At 33.6% G+C, this 23,541-nt stretch overlaps 1 protein-coding gene across 1 annotated transcript; it reads right to left on the reverse strand.

The window, feature by feature from the left end:
- Nucleotides 1-3,268: 3,268 nt before the first annotated feature.
- LOC150037822 (uncharacterized) lies at nt 3,269-4,550 on the reverse strand. The gene is made up of 3 exons (XM_090311038.1): nt 4,260-4,550; nt 3,581-3,781; nt 3,269-3,448 (listed from the first exon to the last, which is right to left on the reverse strand). The coding sequence occupies exons 1-3, from the start codon at nt 4,548-4,550 to the stop codon at nt 3,269-3,271; spliced, it is 672 nt and encodes a 223-aa protein (XP_090167164.1).
- Nucleotides 4,551-23,541: the final 18,991 nt, after the last annotated feature.

The following is a 23,541-nucleotide window of genomic DNA, read 5'->3' on the forward strand; positions in this document are numbered from 1 at the left end:
ACATTGTTCTTCTCTACTCTGTTTTCCACGCTCCCTGGCACTCTCTCGAGTTGACCAGGACGATCTTCTGGCTTCTTTTCCCTTCTCTCGCTTCCACCTTCTCAGTATAAGGAACGAAGAACAAAGGCTAGAATAAAAAACCGAACCCCTTTAATGAAGGTGACCTTTGGTATTTATAGAGCTTCAAAGTGAAGAACTTTTTCTCTCAAATGATTGCACTGATGGGATGTCATTAATTCTCTGTCTGATTCGCCGAATATTTGTCATCGAAAAATTGAGTGTACTTGCTACAGTATATCGTCAACGACTTGTCAACTTAATTCAGAATCGACTGTCATCAGCTTTCTGTCCCATCGTGATTTATTAAGATTTCACCTTGATGTGCCGGCTTTATGCGGCCACCTTCTTGAGTAGATTTTCACAAACGCAAACGTTCGTATAGCCTTGCGGTCATAATCTCTTATGCACTCAGACACTAATTTTCCTATTATCGCAATTTCGCTTAGCATCAACGCATTTTCCTACATAAAATACATAAGTTAGTTGTTCTAATGCGATGGACGCATGCGATCGCAATGTTGTAATCTTAATGCTTTTGGACGCAATATTATATATATTTTTACCGCCGCAATCCATCATTGTTTTATAACTTTGTGCTATAATAACGTTCATTTCTGCCCGTTATCACACCCCCAAATTTAAAACAATGCTTGTCCTCAAGCATAAACTAAAGATTTTCTTTAGAAAGTCGACCGCCTTCTTCTTTCCTATATTTCTCAAGGTTGCCTTATTCAAATCCTATGTACCAAAATCTCCTTAATTCTTATCCAGGTCTCTTTTTGAAATATTTCTAAAATTTAGGGACCGCAAGTTTAACCTTCAAAAAGATTTTACTTGTTTCCAGGATATCGCATGATTTATTTCATAAAAAAAAAAAAAAAATCAACTAGGTATTTTTAAATGATTTTTATCCTTGCGTATTTTAGATATATATTTTTTCTATGACCTTACGCTGATCCAAGTGCCTAGCCTTCGTTTTGGCTTGCCCCCACATGTGTCATGCGGACATCCAACTACGAGCAAGGCACTCTTCCTCAGTCTAAACTCATGCCCATTTGGCAGTAGAGTTGCGATCATTTATTTATGCATTGATCACGATTCCTACCTTCGTTTTGGCTTGCCCCCACATATGTCATGCGGATATCCAACTACGAGTAGGATTCGATCACAACGTTATGATATATATATATATATATATATGTTCGTAATGCCTAAAAATAGCAAGGTTGAAAAAGAATACCGCACCCCTAAATTTAAATTTAGCAATGTCCTCATTGCTGAAAGATTGAAAGAAGTCATGCAATGCTCTTAAGAAGTTTCGTAAAAATTCAGTTTGAAAGAAAGCTGACAGACCACTGATTTCTAGAAATATTTCATGAGATGACTGCCCTAAAATTAAGTTGACTCTAGTATATACGGAAAAAAAAATAGTGGCATGTGTTTCATCATTGAAATCTTAATTGGCAAAGAGAAATAATGCGGTGACTTACTAAATTAATCAATGTTATATGATTGCGCCGACTAAAGAGGATGCGATCATAAAATTTTCAAAGTTAAAATGTGATGCGAGAGCACAAAATTTGGAATAGAAAAAGTCAGAGAAAGATACAACCCCCAAATTTGCTCTGTCACCCGCATTATTTGTGGACGCATCCTTTTTTGCAGCGAACTGCTCTCTTCGATTGCGGTGGTAGAATAAAGTAGTTGCGTCTTTTGTGCAACTCCTCTGCAATCGTTCACCTCGATCGTTGCAAAGAAAACATCAAGAGGGTCAAATAACAGACAGAGTTAACAAAATCGTTTACCACGATCGTTCAACACGATTGTGGTGCCATTTTTTTTTTTTTTTTTGTAGAAATGCAACGGATAACAAAATGATAATAACTGTAAGGAGATAGAGATAAGTTCATGAATTGAAGATTTTAATGGATACTTCACAAAACTTGCATCCCTAATGAATTTGAATCGCATGATTGTGCAGAGACCGCCCACTTCTTTTTCAGTCAAAGTTCCTCAAGTGCACGGAGGCGACCTTGCGATCCACGTCTTCTCCACGATATATATTGACTCTTTGACCGTTAACTTTGAATGCGTTGGTCCCTTCTTCATTTGATAACTCAACTGCGCAAAGTGAGAATACCTCTCTGACTATGAAGGTTCCGGACCAACGTAACTTTAAATTCTCAGGAAAGAGTCGTAGCCACGAATTGAATTGTAAGACCTTTTGCCCGACTTGGAGATTCTTCTTGCATAATTGTTTGTCATGCCAGCGCTTGGTGTGCTCTTTGTAGATCTTTCCATTCTTGTATGTGTGAGTTCTCCATTCCTCCAACTCGACCAATTGAAGTTTCCTTGCTTCCCCTGCGACCTTTAAGTCAAAGTTTAGCTTTTTCACCGCCCACAGTGCTTTATGCTCCAGCTTGAGTGGTAAATGACATTCCTTTTCGAACACCACGCATACGGGGATATGCCTATAGGTGTCTTATAGGCAGTTTTATATGCCCACAAGGCATCGTCCAACTTTGTTGCCCAATCTTTTCGTGAAGGCTTCACCACCTTCTCTAATATAGTTTGATTTCCTGGTTGGACACTTCAGCTTGACCATTTGTCTGTGGATGGTATACGGTGGCCACTTTATGGAGGATATTATATTTGAGTAGCAAATTTTTGACGATATAATTAACAAAGTGGGAGCCTTCATCACTTATTATGGCACGTGGAGTGCCAAAACGAGTGAAGATATTTTTCTTCAGAACTTAGAGACTACTGCCGCATCGCTTGCGGCGCACGCTACCGCTTCTACCCATTTAGAAATGTAGTCGATGGCTAACAGAATCTCTTTATGACCATTCAATGGTGGAAATGGTCCCATGAAGTATATGCCCCAAACGTCGAACAATTCCAGTTCTAAAATGATGTTCATGGGCATCGCATACTTCTATGAAATATTTCCCGTGCGTTGGCACCAGTCACATTTCATCGCGTTGTCTCTTGCGTCCTTAAATAATGTTGGCCAATAATACCCACTTTGTAATACTTTCGCTGCTGTGCGCTGGACTCCAAAGTGTCCTCCGTATGGCGAGTCATGACATTATGATAATATGCATTGGTGAGCAGCATCTGGTACGGATAGGCGCAAAATTTAGTCTGACCTCTTCTTATAAAGATTTGGCTCATCCCAATAATATGATCTGCATTCATGTCTGAGCTACCTCTTTTGATAGTCTTCAGGAAATTGTTCGCAAACCAGAAAATTGACCACATTCGCGTACCATGGTAATTCTTCAATCTTAAATAGTTGCTCGTCTGCGAAAGTTGCGTTCACCTCTGACTGGTTGCGGTCAACTTCTGGATTTTCTAATCTGGATAAATGGTCCGCAACCTGGTTCTACATCCCCTTGTGATCAATGATTTCCATATCGAATTTCTGGAGGAGAAGAACCCATCTAATCAATCTCGGCTTCGCAACTTTTTTTGTCATCAAATATTTTATCGTCGAGTGATCAGTGTGAATGAGTACTTTAGTTCCCAGCAAATAAGCTCTGAATTTTTCCAATGCAAATATCACCGCAAGCAATTCTTTTTTGGTAGTCGTGTAATTTGATTGAGCAGGAATCAAGGTTTTACTTGCATATGCAATGGGATGTAGAATTGTTTTCTTATTCTGCACCAGCACTGCTCTCATTGCACAACCGCTTGCGTCGCACATTAATTCAAAGTCCTGTGTCCAGTCCAGTGCGATCAACACTGGTGCGGTTGTTAATGCGTTCTTCAATATTTTGAATGCGTTGAGGCATTGGTCATCAAAGTCAAATTTTCATTCTTCCTCCAGCAACGCACCTAGTAGTCATGCAATCTTTGAAAAGTCTTTGACAAAACGTCTATAAAAGCCAGCATGTCCTAAGAAGCTCCTGACAGCCTTCACATTCGCTGGAAGTGGAAGCTTTTCAATCGCCTCAATCTTTGCCTTGTCCACCTCCAACCCATCTTTGGAGACCTTGTGCCCAAGCACAATGCCTTCCTTCACCATGAAGTGGCATTTCTCCCAATTAAGCACGGGGTTCGTCTCTTCACATCTTTTCAATATCTTCTCCAGCTTGTCGAGACAGGCTTTGTATGTTTGCCCATACATAGAGAAGTCGTCCATGAAAATTTCTATAGAGTCTTCGAGATATTTAGAAAAGATGGCCATCATACACCTTTGGAAAGTGCTCGGTGCATTGCAAAGGCCGAACGGCATGCGTCGAAACGCAAATGTTCCATATAGGTAGGTGAATGTGGTCTAGCATCTGGTTATAGCCGGCATACCCATCCAAGAAGCAGTAGAAATCATTTCCAACTAGATGGTCTAGCATCTGGTCAATAAACGGCAAAGGGAAATGATCCTTATTTGTTGCCGCATTCAGTTTGCGATAGTCCATGCAAATCTGCCATCCTGTGACGGTCCTCATTGGTATCAATTCGTTATTTGCATTGGGGACTACCGTCATCCCTCCTTTCTTCGGCACGCATTGCACGGGGCTGACCCACGTGCTATCGGCTATTGGATAGATAATTTCCGCATCTAACCACTTGATTATCTCATTCTTTACGACCTTCTTCACTGCAGGGTTGAGTCTGTGTTGATGTTCGATCGATCCTTTGTGATCCTCTTCGAGACGAATTCTATGAATGCAGTATACGGGGTTGATTCCTCTAATGTCTGCGAGCGTCCAGCCAATTGCTTTTACATACTTTCTTAGAATGCTTAGCAGCACATTTTCTTGGTCTTCATTAAGTGCAGAGGAAATGATTACAGGTAGCTTTTCATTCTTCCCCAGAAATGCATACTTCAGGTGGTTTGGAAGGGTCTTCAGTTCTATTGCTGGTGGTTGTTCCAAGGATAGTTTTGTTGATTTTCTCTCTTCATTCATTGTTAGATTGTCTTCTTTGGATGTGATCATCTCATCTTCTTTCGTAGTTTTTTCTGTGATCGCATTGCATGCTACAATGGATGTGGTCGCATCCTCATCTTCATTTTCATCTTTAGACTTCTTTTCTTCATTCAAACTTGGTTCATCATCGGATTCATTGAGGTCTTCTTCATCAGGATATTTCATGGCTCGGATAATGTCAAACCTGAGCTTTTGTCTATTCATGCACAGTGTGATCTCTTCTTAAACACATCAATTCGAGCACGACCTATGGATAAAAATGGTCTCCCCAGGATGATGGGTACATCCTTGTCTGCTTCATAGTCCAAAATGATGAAGTCTGCCGGTAATATAAATTTGTCGATTGTAACTAGAACATCCTTCACCTTCCTCTCTAGATGCACAAGAGATCTATCCGTTAATTGGAAAGTCACCATCGTGGGCACCAGTTGCCCCACATTCAACTGCTTGAAAATTGACAGGGGCATCAAATTGATGTTGGCCCTGAGATCGCAAAGCGCTTGGCCGATGTATAACCCTCCAATAAAGCAAGGTATACTGAAACTTCCAAGGTCGCACATTTTCGGTGGGATTATAGATTTTGAACTTGGCGTTAAAGCCACCGTTGTGAACTTACCAGTGCTTCTCTTCTTCATCACCATTCCTTCAGAAACTTTGCATATGTGGGCATCTGTTCAATTGCCTCAGTGAAAGGAATGTTAATATGCAACTGTTTCAGCATATCTATGAAGCATTGATACTATACCTTATCATTTTTCTTCTTTTTGAGTCTCTAGGGAAATGATGGCAGCTGTATTCTCACGGTCTCCTATTCTTTCGGCTCCGAGGTAGACGCAATCTCTGGTTCCATCGCCTCCTTTTCTTCTGTTTCTCCTCGAGTCAACGCAATCTTCGACTACATCGCAATTGGAGCAGACTAGCTAGGCTCCTTCTTCTCCTTCGCCACAGTCCTTCCACTCCGCAACATCACAATTTGACATTGCTCTTTTCCCGTAATCCCTAGGTGATGTGAATTCAACCATTGAACCATTGCATGTACCTAAAGGACCAATTACAAGAAGCAAGGCAAAGAAGATTCAAGAGACATTCACACTACATCTTTAAAAACTAGCAAATTCATAAGAACCAACAAATAATTTTAAGACCAAAGTTTTCTATAATGTTAGTTCAATGAGTCAAGAAGATAATGGAATAAAGATGGCATGGGAAAAGTCCTATAGTTTGGAAGATGACACGGCGGTAAAAAAAAAGTGCGCAGATTTTGTGAAAAAAATGCTGTCAAGTGTTCATTGCATCGGGAAATGTGATGTCAAACCTTGTCAAACGTGCATAACTACTTTGCCGCCTTCTAGAAGAGATATTTAAGACAATTTGAAGACTTTCTACATTCCTAGTTTTGCATTTTGACTTATAATTTAGTATGCAACTAAGTTTCAAGTTTTTAGGTGTTATTTTCTACAATTTGCAATTAATTGTATTTGAATGACTTTTGAGTTTCTTAGTCTATCCACGACCATTTGGCCTATAAAATGTCTTGTAGTATTCTTCAAAACTCATATTATTGATAGTAAAAAAAATCTTGTGCTTATTCAACCCTTTGGTGTTGTCTTTTTCATTCAAATCTTGCTTTAGATTTGATATTTAAATCAATTTATTAGATTAGTCTTGATCAAGCTAATTATGGAGTGAGTTGTCTTAGGATCTAAGAGTGACCATCATAGATTCTAAGTTCGATCTAAGTAAACAATTCTTCTTGCCATTTAGGACATCTTCCACTGACCCAATCGAATTTCCCCTACTTCTCTATGTCATTTTGGGCATTTTCCTGTGTTCCTACTCTCATCTCTTCCATCGGGACCTCCATTAATCATTATTCATTGATTTGAATGATGATTATTGACTAGAGGTTAGTTTTCTAGTTTGGGTTTAATAATTTTCCCCTTTTTAAATTAATTGTGAGACTTGTTCCACATTGTAAACTGTTCAAACACTATTGCTTATGGGTTTTACTCTTAAATTATTGATCATGATTTCATTTTCTTGATTATTGATTGACAATCAGAGCATCACAATGCTCCAAGGCCTACACGCGGTTTTTATAGTAGTTCCAATTTGTGGGTTCGATCCTCCTCATGGACAATTGCGGCAATTTGTCTTTAATTTATGTCATTTATTATTTTAATTAGTTAAATTGATATACTATGATTATATTAATTTAATTAATTCTTAGGGGTACCAAATTCGGTCTATTTTGCTGCTTAATTTAATTTAATGCATGTGATATATAATTAAATAATTTAATGCATATGATATAGAATTAAATTAAAGTATGTTGCATCATATATGCCATATAGATTAAAATCCCATCTTAGGATTGTAAAACCCATGGCTATTCTCCTTAATAGCATAGAATAAAGAGGAATTTGATCCTAGGGTACGGGTAGGAAGGACCCTAAAAAGATAAAAAGGAATGGAAAACTTTGGAGATTTAAACCCTAAGTAGTGGAGATGTGATTAAAAGAAATTCCTACTATAAAATTTGACTAAGTGTTTAGGGGAGTGCATGCGTTGGTCATAAGGTCTTGGGCAAAGGGGGGAAGTGTAATAAGAGCAACACATGTCTTAGAGATCAATGTATTAGGCAAAGGAGGTATTGAAGGATAGCATGAGGGCTGGAGGGAGCCATGTGTCGAGCAGGCTCGGCTAGGCGCCAGGCATGCATCAAGCAAGCATGCAGCGATGCCTCGCTCAGTGATGCGTCCGAGCACCTTGCCCATCCGTGCATCGAAGCATCTTGCCTATGCGTCGAGCGACCGAGCGAGCATCCATGCGTTGAAGTGCCTCGCCTATGCGTCGAGCGGTCGAGCGAGCATCCATGCATTGAAGTGCCTCGCCTATGCGTCGAGCGGCCGAGCTAGCATCCATGCCAAGCTGCGGGCCATGCACCCACGCCATGCGACCCAAGTACACCATGCGTTGATGCTAAGCCATGCGTTGGAGCCGTGTGCCTTTGCAATGCATTGGGGAAGATGTTTGCATGTGTCAATATCAAGGTACATTAGAGAAAGTATTTATAGTAAGTGGGAGAAGGACGTGTGTCAATACATCCCATGGTCTCCATCATTAGTTGACAACGTGAGATTTATGCTTGGCCTCGAGTCACCTTTGATGTGTTCCCTTACGGATGGTGTTTGCATGGGTCAATATTAGGTTAACTCTTGAAAAAGATATTATTATAATTTTGTTCTCTATATTGTTCTTCCCTATGGAAAACTTGTTAAGAAAAACTTATAAATTCCAAAATAATGGATAAAGGAATTTATTAAGATGGTTAATGAAATTCTGACCCAAACAATGGTTACTAAATATTATAGTAATAAGAGTTATTTTGGTGTAATATTTGGTTGAAAATGTCTCAATTCAGTAAAAAAAAAAAAAAAAAAAAAAATAGATGACTACTCTATGGTGGCTTGTATTCTACATCACTGGAGTATTATAGCAATAGAAACTTTAGATTATTACGAATAAGATTCATATTAAATCTATTGAGTTTTTTTAAAAAAATTTCTATGCTAAATTAGAATGGATAAAAGAATGCATATAGACAAATAACATGTTTTTATATATTTCAAAATTATGTCAATTTCTCTCGGAAGTTTCAGTTTTTAATTACCAATATAAGTCAAAAAGTTTGACAAAAATAAGTTACTTGGAAAATTGTCCTCAACACTTAATGGAAGTGTAATTTTAAATTTGTCTTTTATTTGGAAAATGTTCTAAAAAAGATTGTTGCCAATTCATGAAGTATTAATGAATTATAAATGAATTACTTTTATCATCTAGATAACATATGATGTGTCTAGATTAGAAGATAAAATCATGACAAAAACATATTGTATGTTGTAGTCATGGGAAGCTAAGTGACCGCAAAACTTAAGTATTAACAGAGTCCAAGAAAACTTTCTGTGACTAGAGCCAATAAGAAAATAGTTTCCAGATTAGGTTGGGATGTCACACGAAGAGATTTTAGAAATACCTCAAAAAAGAAGAAAAACAAGAATCAATTAGATTTGATTTACTAAGTTCTTGGTGGGGAATAAAGATTCACATCTTGATAGTTGAATAAGGATTCACTATCAGAATTGTTCCTTCCTTACAATTAAATTGTGTTTCTTTGCAAATACTTAAATAATAGAATAGCTTCTACTTGTTGGCAAAGAAAGCTCATCTCAGCTAAAGTAGTGGGAGGCATTTAAATGACAGTTAGGGGTAATTCTCTAAGAGTTAGAGTTAAATTACTATTACCTATCAAAAATCTTACTTTTCGTGCAAGAGTGTCGTTGAACCTTATTAGATAAGGCTACTTGGCCAAAGAATCTATTGGACTTACGCCTTTTGACCCAAGTGGTCTAGTGATTGAAAGAGTAAGTCTGACATAGTAAATAATCATTAATATGTTTTATGAGTATTTATGAGTAAAAGTATCTTAATCTAATGCAACTTAAGTCTTATTTTCTTTGACATGTTCAAAAGAAATTAGACTTGAAGTCATTTAGGCAAGTCTATTGTGACATTATAATCAGACCATAATGATTAGTACAGGAAATTTATTATACTATACCTAATTTATAGAAATGGGAGTAGATCTCAACTTTAAGCATTAGGTACAATTTGCATGAAATTATGCTGCAACAGGAGAAATGTGGCATTGCTAAAGCTTAGTATGTTAAGTATTTTGTTAAACATAGTCCTAATCTTTTTTAAGTTAGACTGATGTCAGACTTACTAAGGACATGCAATAGAGATTGTAATTTTGAACATTGTTTCCTCCATATTGTTTGAGAAACAATTTTGGATTATGAAAGTATTGTAAAACTAGTTTACAAAATTTCAGTATTTGGGTAAGTTGAGATACTTGTATCAAAACAAACCCTTAACTAATATGCTTGACGAAAAAAATGTTCGAATATACACCCAAATGTAGTCTTTGATGAGTTATAAAATGGCATTTTGTATGGTGCAATATAAAATAATGTATTTGTGTGGCAAATACTAGTTTTATTTGGAATGTCAAATGAAAATCTGTGAATATGTAAAAATATTAAGTAGTGTTGATGAACTAGTTCCAAGTAAAACCACTTAATAGTTAACAAGTGTTGTTAACCACTTATTTTCTTTTAAAAGTCAAATTCTAAGTGTCAACCATATAAGTCTTCATCGTAGTGATAGAGTTATGAGATAGCTCAACCTTTACAAAAGCTTACTTGAAATCTTTATTGTCATAGTAGATGACAAGATGAAAACTTATAAACCTCAAAAGTAGTGGGATAGTTATGAGATGACTCAACCTTTACTATGACTTATTGGAAGTCAAAGTTTTCATACTAGATGATGAGAATTGGAGGGTATTGACAAAAGGAATTATGTCAAAGTCATGAAACTTGAGATAAAGTATGTGTACTTAATTTCACTTTGTTTTTGTTGATTTTCTTGATGGGGTAAAATCTAATGGATATGAATGTATCTGCAAAAGGAGACTTGAGAGTGTAGAACTTGGAGATAAAGATCTTAAAAGTAAGACTCTTAGCACAAGGTGAAAACCAACACTGGAACTGATAGGTAAAAATAGACCGGGAGTCAATTTTTTTTAATAGTTACCATAATAAAGTCTTTATGCATTATTTGATTCATTGTTGCATATGTGATATGTAAAAATGAATTAATTATTTTATGAAAAGAAGTTCAATGCATCTACACAAATCAAGAAAATTTTTAAAGATTGAATTGCAAAAGATTTGTGAAATTGTGATGTTCATTTGAGAAATGAATTTCACAATTAGGATTGAATTGCAAAAAGTTTAAAAAATTGTGATGTCATTTGAGAAATGAATGTCACAATTAGGATCTTTGAGTAGAAGGGTTTGATATAGTATCATAACCCATGAATTTGAACAATGAAAATGTTCTTGTACAAACAAGAAAATAAAAAGTGGGTATTTATCTTTTTATATTGATAACTCATTATGAATGAAGTAAAATCAGTACGGAAGTTTGACTATTTAAAAAATTTTAAATGGTTGATTTAAAGTATTTTTTGTATATTAAATGTCCACATAAAGATGTTAAGGACATGATGTTAAGTTTGTCTCATGCATCTTACATTTACAAAGTTGTTGTTGAATGTTCATTGCAATAGCTTCAGATGAAATGATAGTGTATAATTCTAAAGCAAAGTTAATATGTCTAAGGAAAAGTTTCCTAAGAGATCTCGAGTGTAGAGGGGATGTAATTATTACATAAGACTTAATTAAAATTTAATATACTGTTGGTTATGTTTGACTACTGGTGAGATCAATAGCTGTTTTTCTATGGTGAAAGCACAGATGACAAATGAGCATTTGTAGCATTGGGAGTATCTAGAGGCTTAGCTGATGATATACCAAACTTGGACAATATTTTCTGAATATAGCATTTTTGTGACAGGAAGAACTTATTTTTATCTTTGTCCCTATAGATCTCCATATCCAAAATTTTCTGAGCAGCACCCAAATCCTTCAATTTCTAAATGTCGGACTTGGACTTTGTAGCTATGAGTATATCATCTACATATAAAAGTAGATAAATCATTGAACCATCATCAGCTTTATTGTGATATACACCGAAATCATATGAACTCCTGTTATAGCCCAAGTCCAACCATATAGCTGTCAAATCTTTTGTACCTTTTCTTTAGAGACTACTTTAACCCAGACAAAAATTTCTTCGACTTGCAAACATAATCTTCTTTACCTGAAAAGTAGAACTCATCTGGCTGGGTCATATAAATATCTTCCTCCAACTCTCCATGTATGAAAGATGTTTTCACATCTAATTGCTCAAGTTCCAAATTCTAATGTGCTACTATAGCTAGTAACATTCTGATAGAAGTATGTCTGACTACTGGTGAGAAGATCTCATTATAATCAATTCCTTCTCTTTGTGTGAACCCTCTAGCAACAACTTGAGATTTATATTTAATGCCTGTTGAATGTGACATCTCTTCCTTTTTCTTGAAGACCCATTACAAGTGACAATTTTTCTCTCCTTAGGTCGTTTAACTAATTACCAAGTCTGATTTTTGTCAAAATATTCCATCTCATCCCCTCTAGTAGCAAGCCATTAAGCAGACTCACTACATGATACAGTTTCTCTATAGGTGGATGGTGTATAAGGATTCACCTCTTAAATAACCTGTAGTGCAAAACTAACCATATCTTCAAAACCATACTTCACAAGAGGTTCAACACCAACTATTCTAGCTCTGTCACAAGCTATACTCGGTTGATTTATTTGTGAGCAAGAATTCTCAGGAAAAACAACTTATAATGTTTCAAGCACATCAGTTTCTGATTGCACATCAATTTTTGTAGTAACGTGTTGATCTTTTCCACCTTAATGTTGTAATTCATTCACAACTGAAGTGAATTGCATCTCCGCCTGTTTATCAACACTACTTCTTTCTCTCACATCAGTAGACGTAACAAAAAGCTTCACATTGAGTTAAACATGGAATTTTCATCAAATATCACATTTCTACTAAGTATAACTCTATTCTCATAAGATGACCAGACTCTTTATCCCTTAACTTCATCCCCAAAACCCACAAATATACCATTTTTAGCTCTCGGTTCTAATTTATCCTCATTAACATGATAGTAGACAGTACAACAAAAAACTCTTAATAAAGATAATCTGCAAGCTTACCAGACCACACCTCGTAAGGTGTTTTACAATTAATACTTGTGTGAGGTCCACGGTTGATCAGATAACATGTTGTTTTTGTTGATTCTACCCAAAACCTTTTAGCCAACTCTGCATTGGAGAGCGTGCATCGTGCTCTCTTCAACAACGTTTGATTCATACATTCCGCAACCTTATTTTGCTACAGAGTATCCCTGATAGTGTGATGGAGAACAATCCCCTCATATTTACAAAACTCATTAAACTCAGATCTATAGAATACCAAACCATTATTAGTTCAGCCTTTTGATCTTCTTCCTAGTTTGATTTTCAATCAATATCTTCCATTGCTTGAAATTGTAGAAACTTCATTTTTATGTTTCATCATAAAAACTCAAGTCATTCTTGAGTAATCGTCAATTATGGACATAAAATACATGTTGCCTCCAATAGACTCAACTTTATAAGGTTCTCAACAATCTAAATGAATATAATCAAATGTCCCTTTTGTACGATGAACACTCCTTAGAAACTTGCTACGATGAAGCTTCATAAATACACAATGTTCACAAAATTCAACATCTTGCACCTTGTGCCCACATAGAAGATCACTCTTCGACAAAATTTGCATCTTTTTTTTCACTCATATGACCAAGTATCATATGCCATAACTTAGTCATATCATCCTTATGAACAACAGACGATGCAATAGCAACATAACCTGTTATTGTGGAATCTAATAAGAAATATAGTGTTCCACATTTTATGTCTCTCAGAACTACCTCAGAACCCTTGTAGACATACATTGTTCCATCTTTACCTTTAAAACTGCAACCCTTGCTATCAAGTATACTAAAAGATACTAAACTCTTCGTCATTAATGGAACATGTCTAACCTCTTTCAACTATAGAAGACACCATTATGTGTTCCTATCTTGACTGAGTCGATTCCAACTGTCATGCATATAGCACCATTAGCCACACTGACATTGTCTCCATCTATTTGTTGATATGTTGAGAACCACTCTCTATTTTGATACATATGATAAGATGCCCCAAAATTAAGAACTCACACATCATCAGAATGTGAATGTTCATTCACAACTAAAGCTAGATCTCCTTCAGAATGGATCTCGACTTCTCCAGGATCGATCTCAACTTGTACAACAGAGGCGGATGCTTCTTTTTTGTCACTTTTTTCCTTCTTTTCCTGATGCATTTTTACCTGAGGACATTTGATTTTCTAATGCCCCTTTTCTTTACAATAGTGACAACACATTGTCTGACTTAGAACCCTTGGACTTCAAAGATTTATGATTCTAGTTCGACTTCTACTTACCAGAATCTCTATGTCCCTTGCTCCTTATAACAGCAAACTCAAATTCCTGATTTTCTATAGTTGAACTCATTGCATTCTGATAGTGCTCTCTCATAAGAAACATGGACTTTGTATCTTCTAAGATCAGAGTTTCTTTCCCTCAAATATACGAATTAATGAAGGTCTCATACGATGGGAGGCAAAGACGTCAACAAAATTAAGGCAGTATCCTCATCCTCAACCTTAATCTCTATGTTACTAAGATCTAATAAGGTTTTATTTAATTGATCAAAATGGTCTCGAAGAGACGTACCTTCCTACATTTGTAGATGATACAGACGTTTCTTCATAAACAACTTCTTGGTTAAAGATTTCATCATGTAAAGACTTTCCAAGTTCAACCAAAGACCAGCAACAGTTTCTTCATCTGTGACCTCGATGATGAGGCCATCAGTCAAACATAACATGATCGCCCAATGAGCCTTCTCCTTAAGAGTCTGTCATTCTTCGATATCCACGATAGCCTTCTTTGACTTACCAGTCAGGGACACTTACAACCCTTGTTGCTTTAATAGAGATCGCATCTTGATCTGCCATAGACCGAAATTGTTCTTCCCGGTGAGTTTGTTGATTTTTACATTCACGTTAGACATCTTCAATTTTCGAACAAATGCAGAATTTCGAGAAAACCCTAACAAGGCTCAGATACCGGTTTGTTACGAAATCAAAAATTAAAGAATACTAAAGAACGTAAAAAATAATCAACACACAAATATATGTGCTTCACTGAGAGTGTGTTAACTACATCTACGGGACACGGCGAGAACAATATTATTAGAGGGAATGTTTTTCTTAATACACAAATATCATCTCTATGATTAGAGAGTTTATATAGCACACTATTCTAAACATTAGGGTCATAATCATAAATAACCATGAATAATGAGACATTGAGTTAGTCATGAATACAATGCACTATTCATAACAAGTTAGTTATATCGATTAAATCAACAGTATGACCATTGAGTTTGAAAATTAAAACTTATGAATAAAGAGACGTTGGTATATAAAGTTTAAAATTTGATCTTTTACGAGATACACTGTCTCATATAGAATTTAGAGAAATCCATGTTTTATCCTAATGGGGTGTAAATTGGCCTACAAGGCAATATATGACTACTTTGGATTAATAAATTTAAGAATTTTTAATATTTTTCTTTTAAAATTGTTATGATGGTTGTATTTATTTCAAGTTTGAAATAAATATCATAGATATTTAATTATTAACATTTGAATTGTATGAGATTTTAGTTATTAAACATGTGTTGTAGATAATTTTACGTATTTTAAACTAATAAGAAAAAATAAGTTATAACTCAACGACTAGCTGAACCCAACCCAACAAGGTTGGGTTGCAGATTTTGTTTGGCCTTTTGGGTTGTCAACCCAACCAACCCGAATTTTCGAATTGGTCCAAAAAATATCTTCAACCCAATCCATGTACACGCCTATGGTTGGGTTGGGTTGATCCTTTGAAATGGAACCGATAAGATTGAGTTAAAGTCAACCCAAATTTCCGGTCTGGTCCACAAAAATGCTCTAATTCGTCCCAACCCGACCTATGTACATTCCTAATATCAACAATTTAAATAGATAATCAATAAATTTGAAAACAATAAAAATGAATAGTCAACCTTATATAACCTAAAAAGATAAAAAAGACGAGCGTTAATAGTATAAATAGAAGCTAAAATATCAAGTTTGGAAATTCATGTACTCAAATGCAATAAAATTCGAACCATATATTTTTTTTTCATGTTTTAAAATATACATTAAAATAAATACATAGATGACAAAACAAAAAAAGTAAATAAATAAATAAATAAACTTAAAACTTTAATTATTAAAAAGAATGTTAATTACAATAAAAGTGGATAATGGTAATATGATAAGTGATAAAGAACCAAATTCAAAGTAACAAGTGACTCACAAACCAAACTGAGGCACATGGGAGTGTCAGTCAGTCCATTAACTGCAAGAAAAATGTCTCCATTTTCCTCTTTCTTTTTTATTTCTTTTTCACACTTTTCAAAATTGTTCCCTTTCAAATTCACACTTTGTTGCTTTTGGCTTTTGCCTTTCAAATAAAGTCAAGTGGACCCCACATCCCCATGTGATAAGCAAACAAAGAGGCCTTATCAAACCTATAAAAAAAAACCCCTAAAAATGAGTCACCAATCCATTTTTGTTCTTATTGATCTCCTTTTCAACATATCACTATTCCTCCTTTTTTTTACTTGTCCCTTCATTTCTTCAAATAACTTTCTCTAATATGAGTACTATTCTTATTAATCGATGAATAATTAGGATATATACCCAAAATTACATTATATGTTTTACTTTTGTCTCTACAAGATTTACCTTGATTTTTGCCTGTTTTTCATGTCCTAAATTATCTGTGGTTGAATTTTTAAAATTAAGAACGCGTTTGGATTGATTTGTGAAAAAAAAATGTTTTTAAAAAAACTCATAAAACTATTTTTGGTTGTCAAACACTTCAATTTTTTTTAAATGATTTATTTTTTAAATGAAATTCTTGAAAATGTATTCTAAATACACCATAAATATTTTTTCTACCATTTTCAAATCCGGCATAAAAAATTTGTAAATTATTTTAAAAATTATTTTTAGGAAAACACTTTTTTCATTTTAAAATTTGTTATTATATTACTTCTTTTCGACATTTCTAGAAGACTTTGAAAAGACGAGTCGGCAGCCTTCGATCCTTTTGTCCTCATTTTTTTTTTCTCTCTTCTCAATGTGGAAATTTAAAAAGTCTTCTTAGAAAAACTTTGATTTTTTTTTCCATTCATTAATTTGCTCTCTCATGAAGTTTGAATATGTGACAACACATTTCAGAAAATATAAATAAATAAATAAAATAGCATAAATATAAATTATATTTAATCTTACTTTTCATGTTTTAATCAATTTTAAATTTAGTCATTAATATCAATTTATTGATGATTTTTTCATATTAATATGTATTAGTGATTAAATATTTGTCTTGTCCTATATAAAACTTATTATCGTTGATGTGTTAACTAATTCTTTATAAAAAAGATAACTTTCAATAATTAAATTTAAGATTTTTATAATACATATACAGATAGGATAAATGTGGAAAATTGAAAGTATAGTGATAGATGACATTGAATAGGCTAAAATAATCTTTTAATAAATAAAACTAAATGAAATTTTGGATTTCATCATTTTATGATGCATGACAAATCAAATGTCACATTCTAAAATTATACTTGTATTATTCAAGGATAAAAGTATCCGTTGATATTTCGATGTATACGTCAATCTATTCGTAAATTGAAGGGTTTATCGATATTAATTACCCACCTATATTTTTATATCTTTTATAAATGCTCACAAAACATAAAAAAATCAGTAATTTAATCCAATATGAATAAAAATACTAATAACAATATTTGTAACTTAGTTTGAGAGTAGAAATAACTTAATTATTCATCTAAACAAAATTTTTAATTTACAGAAATATATATCTATATCGATATTTTATCATTTATAAGTCTGTAAAATTGAAATCTCGATATCGATATCGACATCGATATTCTAATCCTTGGAATCCATCACTTTCTTGAACTTTTTTTCATGTGAAGCAACTACATTTTTAATATTTTGTCTAAAACTCAATAAATCGAACCTTAAACCTCGAAGTTTATAATACAAGTTCATGTTAATTTGAGTTACACTCATGTATCTTCCACTAAAATGGGCTAGGTTTTGTGCAAGGTTGTTTCAACATATTAAAAATAATTTATAAAATTTTAGTCAAATTTTGGAAAGTAGAAGAACATAAGAAAAGGTGATGAATAATATTTAAAATAAGTTTCACATGGAAAGGCAGAAACATTTGCAGGTCGATAAGCAGAAGTACATTTTAATTCAACAACTCAATAGTGTGCTTATTTTATATTCATTTTCATGGTTCAAAGATTCCTTCCCAAAACATTGAAAAAACCCTCTTATTGCTTTGAAAATGAGAAATCAAACCCTCTTTATTATTTATTGAGAATAGGTGCATTTTATATATTGTCCCTTCCTTGGAGGACATATAATAAATTTTTTAAGTTTAAAGGATAGAGAGAGAGAAGATGATCTATATATGTGAACCCTCATTTTATGGTAATTTGTGTACATATCAATTAAAATATCATGGTTTATAAAGAATGATACTTGTTATTAGGTATAACTAAAACATCGTTATAATCGAAATTCGGTCAACATTTAAAGATATGTTTGGTTTAACTTTTAATGGTTTAATTTTAAAAATAAGTCAAGACAAATATATATATATATATATATATATAAAGTGTTTGGCTATACTAAATCATTTTTATCAAAAGAGTTTAAACAATAATGACTCTTTTGGAAACTATTTTTTTTTCTTTAGTCAATTTAAATAGATCCTAAGTTTGTATCTATTTAGCTTTTGAAGTTTAACTAGTGTTTAATAGGCCATTAATTTTTTTAATTATTTTGGAAACTTTAAAAAAATGTTCGTGACTTATTCGAAAATTTTAAAATTTATTGATCTATTTGATATAGAAATGAATTTTATACCTAATTTGACCCTAAATTTTTAATTTTGTGTGTAGTAAGCAAATTTTAGAAAATATTGAATAGATTGAAGATTTATTAGGCACATTTTATAGTTAGGAGAACTATTGGACAAATTGAAAGTTTAGAGGAATATTATATACTTTTTAAAGTTTAGGAACCAAAATTAGCACAAATGTAGAATTCAAGAACTACCTTTATAATATAACAAAAATTAAAAATTTAGGTTGTTTGGGTGTATGCCCTAAAGCCTCGTAGTTTTATGTTAGTTGAATCAATGATTGATTAATTTTATGTTACTTGTGCAATAATCCATTAACCTAAGATTCAAGGTTATCTGATGTAACTTAAATACGTATGTAGAGACATACAAGTGGATCATGTTTAAGTGATAACCTACATGGTCTGTAATATATGAATAAAGTTTAATGCCTTATCCTAGTAACACTTCTAATACAACCCGCTTTGTAATTGTTACAATTGTTGTAAAGTACTACAAATGATCTAATCCTGATAATTCTTATGGAGACATGTGAGCAGGGATATGCTATACAAAAGAGTTTGTATAAAGACTGGAACACGAAATGTTAAGTCTCTGTTTATAACGCAGTTACTAGTAGAGATTTGCATTTCGCCAGGATGATTGTAGGTGACTTGACCTTAATCCTAAGTGATTTGTGAACTCCTACCTATGAGGGCTCTGATTTTTATAGGTGAGAGTGATCAGATTCGTCGACTCAACAAGCCTACCATTTTAGGATTCGTCTGTTTAGGGATTTGGAAACACAACTACACAGAAGAAATTCACTCCTTCCCTATAGTTAGGGTAAGAAGATAAATTGCTCCTTTAAGGGCTGATTCTGGATCTTAAACAATGAGGCACCTCACCTTCTCCTGGCCCGAGAGGGGTTTGGTCATAGTTGGACTATGACTAATTGTTCATTAGAGAGATCAGTAGTATTTAAGGAGTTAGATGTAACTATAGGAGTAAAATAGTAATTTGACCCAGCTATACTTATTTGTGAAGGGTCAGCACGTTGTTGATTTATATCCAATGGACACAAAAATACATCTATGAACTAATTAGTTGTTGGTCTTTAGTGAATTGACCAGCCGTTGATGAATGTTGACTAATTTGATTAAAAGAGTTTAATCAATTAAGCCATTGTTTAATTTCACATAATTAGAAATCCGATTAGTCTTTGAAATTTGATTACTATTGCTTTGAATATTGTCATTTAGCATCTATCTCATTTCTTGTTCTTTAAATTAAATCTAATATTTCTAGTATATGGTTTTTTTTTCCTTCCTTGTTGCACTATATGTTACAATTTTTGCAATTTGGTGGATTGTGGATTGTTGATGTTATTATGAATTGTGGAATATGGATGTTACATGTAATTAATATTATGGATGTTATTGTGAATTATGGATTATGAATTGTGGATATTATTGTGAATTGTGGATTATAAATGTTACAATTTCTGCAATTTGATGGGTTGAGTCTGTTTTTTTCTTTTTTCCTTTTAATTCTTAAGGTTAGGGATTTAGTTACTTACTTACTAAAACTAATTAAAAATATATTTCAAATTTACTATGATGTTTGTGAGATGTTGACACATGTATAAGTAAAATGATACATCACATAGTATTCACCTCTATTAATTCAACTAACTTAACGAAGGAAAATTGAACTCTATACCCGTAAACTCTATACCCCTAAAAACACTTTAGTTTTTAAACCAAATCAATGAAATTAGGGGCAAAAAAGGATCCTTTTTATTTATTACTTAATTTTTGACTTAGTTTAGGGGTAAAAAAAACAATAGCATTAGGGGCAAGAAAAGTCAAATCATCTATTAGAGATTATTTAAAATTTTAAATTTTCTTAACAAACTTGGAATTATTTATTAAATTTATCAAAATTCATGGTTAATAAAGACTTTGTACTTTGTCCTCTAATCCAGGTTATTGTTTTGGATTACAAGTTGGTCAGAAAATATTTATTTTTAAGGATGAATGAATGGATTAAACTAAGAAATAAGTTATTAATGGAGTATGGAGAAGGAGTATCCCAGTTTTTAGATATGGCGAAGTTTTAGGTTAATGATTCCGAACGAATAAGATGTCCATGCAAGAATTGTATGAATTCAATTTGGGAAAAATTAGATATTGTGGAACGACATCTATTAACATACTGAATACCTCCCTCATATGGAATATCTCCCTCATACTGTGAAAGGGTATGAATACTTCATTATTTAGTTGTTTAATATGTTTCTATCCTGAAGTTATGGTAGTAAAGTAGCTATGTCTTAGTAGCTTTATGATAAAGAATTGTTGGCTATCCTGCAGTTATGGTAGCCAAACTACTGGATTTTAATGTGTTTTTTGTCGTTATGTCGTTTTTTGTGTGTTTATGATCGTTTTGGAGTTGAATTTGTCGTTATGTCGTTATGTTTTTAAGTCGTTTTTGTGGGGGGCGGATAGAGTTCAGTTATAATCCTTTTGGAGTTGAACTTGTAGGTTTTCATGTGTTTTTTTATGTTTATGAGCGTCGGGAATGTTGTGGGGGGTAGGTAGAGTTTGATTATACTCGTCTTGCTTGTTTTGTCGTTGAACTTGGAGTTTTTGTGTGTTTAGGAATGTTTATGAAGTTCGAATGTATTGTGAGAGGTGGGTCGAGTTTGGTTTAGATTGTTTTGGGGAGAAAGTTTGAGTTTTATGCGTGTTCGTTCTTGTTTATGAAGTTTGAATATGTTGTGCGGGTGGGTAGATCAGTTCGATTATACTTGTTTTGCTCGTTTGTCGTTGAACTTGAAGTTTTTGTGTGTTTATGAATATTTATGAATGTTTATGAAGTTCAAATGTGTTGTGAGGGGTGGGTCGAGTTTGGTTTAGATTGTTTTGGGGAGAAAATTTTAGTTTATGTTCTTGTTTATCAATTTGGTTTAGATTGTTTATTTATGAAGTTTGGTTGGACGATTATGACATTTGTGAATGTTTTTGTTTATGAAGTTTGAACGTGTTATGGATATTTAAAGATTATGACATTTGAATGTTTTTATTTTATCGTAAGATGTTGTTCAGATATGAGGTTAGATGATTGTTCAATATGATGTGTTCCAGACGTTATTTTCTTTTCTGTATTTATTGACATTGTTTTCATTTTATTTCTTCCATGTATTTCTCAAAATAAATTTCTTTTATTTAGTATCGACTTTGTTTTATTGTAAGATTTTGTAACTTTTTCATTTATTTGTTATATTATGGACTTCATTTTTTTTTATTTATTATGTAAATCTATTTGAGTTGGTTAATGATGCTTTACAGGTTATTCAAATTAAATTTTTAAAAAATACAAATTATGAATTAGAAAAATTTAAAAGTCAATATTCAATCAAATAAGGAACTCTCCACGCATAGAATAGCGCGTTGGGAGTTCCTGTAACTCCTAACGAATAAAATAAACCGTCGAGCGTTCTAGAACTCTCGACGCATAAAACAGGGTGTCAGGAGTTGTCCTAGAACTTCTGATGCATAGAATAGGGCATCGGGAGTTCCTAGATCTCCCGACGTCATATACCATGCATCAAGAGTTCTAGGAACTCCCAATGCCCTATTCTATGCGTCGAAGTTCTAGGACAACTCCCGATGCCCTGTTTTATGCGTCGGGAGATCCTCTCTCAACAGATTTTTTCTGACCAAACTCCCGACGATCAGTTTGTCGTCAGGAGAGGATCTCCCGACGCAGTTTCCATCCTTTTTCGACGATTTGGGGTAATGGGAGAAGTACGATTTCTTGTAATGTGAGTTGTACTCAATCACAACGGTCTTAAAAATGAAATGAAGGCTAGAAGAAATTCAACAATCGAGACAATACTTTCGTAACAATCACAACAAGATATGTGGATAACACGTCCCTTGTCTTAATCCTTTTCAACTAGGGAAATACCCCTCAAGAGAGTTGTTAAATAAAACTGAGAACATAGGATAATTGATACATGCCATAATCCAACTCACAAATTTACAAGGCATTCCAATAGCGAGAAAGGTGTGCAAAAAAGGAACCTTGATGAATAGAGTAATGAGCCTTTTAGAGATTCATCTTTACCACATATCGACCCTTACCATCATTCTTATGGTAACCATTGATCTTACTTCTTTTAATTTTATGATAGACAAAGTACTCAAAAAGAAAAAAGATCTTTGATTGAACACGTTCTTTCTAGAATATGTTACTTTAGATTTTTGTATTAACTTTCCAATTGTCCAATCTTTTTATCTTGTATCCTTTAAAGAAAATTGATATCTATAACACATAATAGAAGTGTGGCTATAATGAGAGAGACCCAAACTTCTAATTTGGAAATGAAAATGACAAGCATAGCCTTGTCCTTTGAGGAAAACTAGGTATATGTATAAAACAATATTAGGTATAACAAATATAACAATTTAACTTAAATCCTAGCTGTACCCAACAACCAACACATGGAACTACATGCCATTTCTAACCCTAAAACAAACCAAATAGGTAATAATAATTGGATAAATCCATCAACAACCTTATACAAAAGGTAAAATTATACTAGAAGCAATATATATGGTAGTTTAATTATCACAATAAGTTATTTTGTAAGTTGCTTTAAAAAAATATGAAACTCGTGAAAGTAATTGAGTGGATTCAAATGCAAGTTCATTACCGATCAAAACTAAAAGCATAATATATTATACCATATCATAAGAATAAAAATTGAGAGTCTATATCTTAACTTTTTTAAAAAATTATATGGATGCATTAAAGAAAATTTGAACTTTAGTACTAAGGTTTATAAGTATCCAAACAAACACCCCAAT

The sequence above is a fragment of the Benincasa hispida genome, chromosome 2, assembly GCF_027475165.1.
Source record: "Benincasa hispida cultivar pf3 chromosome 2, pf3_genome.v1.1, whole genome shotgun sequence".
Lineage (NCBI taxonomy): Eukaryota > Viridiplantae > Streptophyta > Magnoliopsida > Cucurbitales > Cucurbitaceae > Benincasa > Benincasa hispida.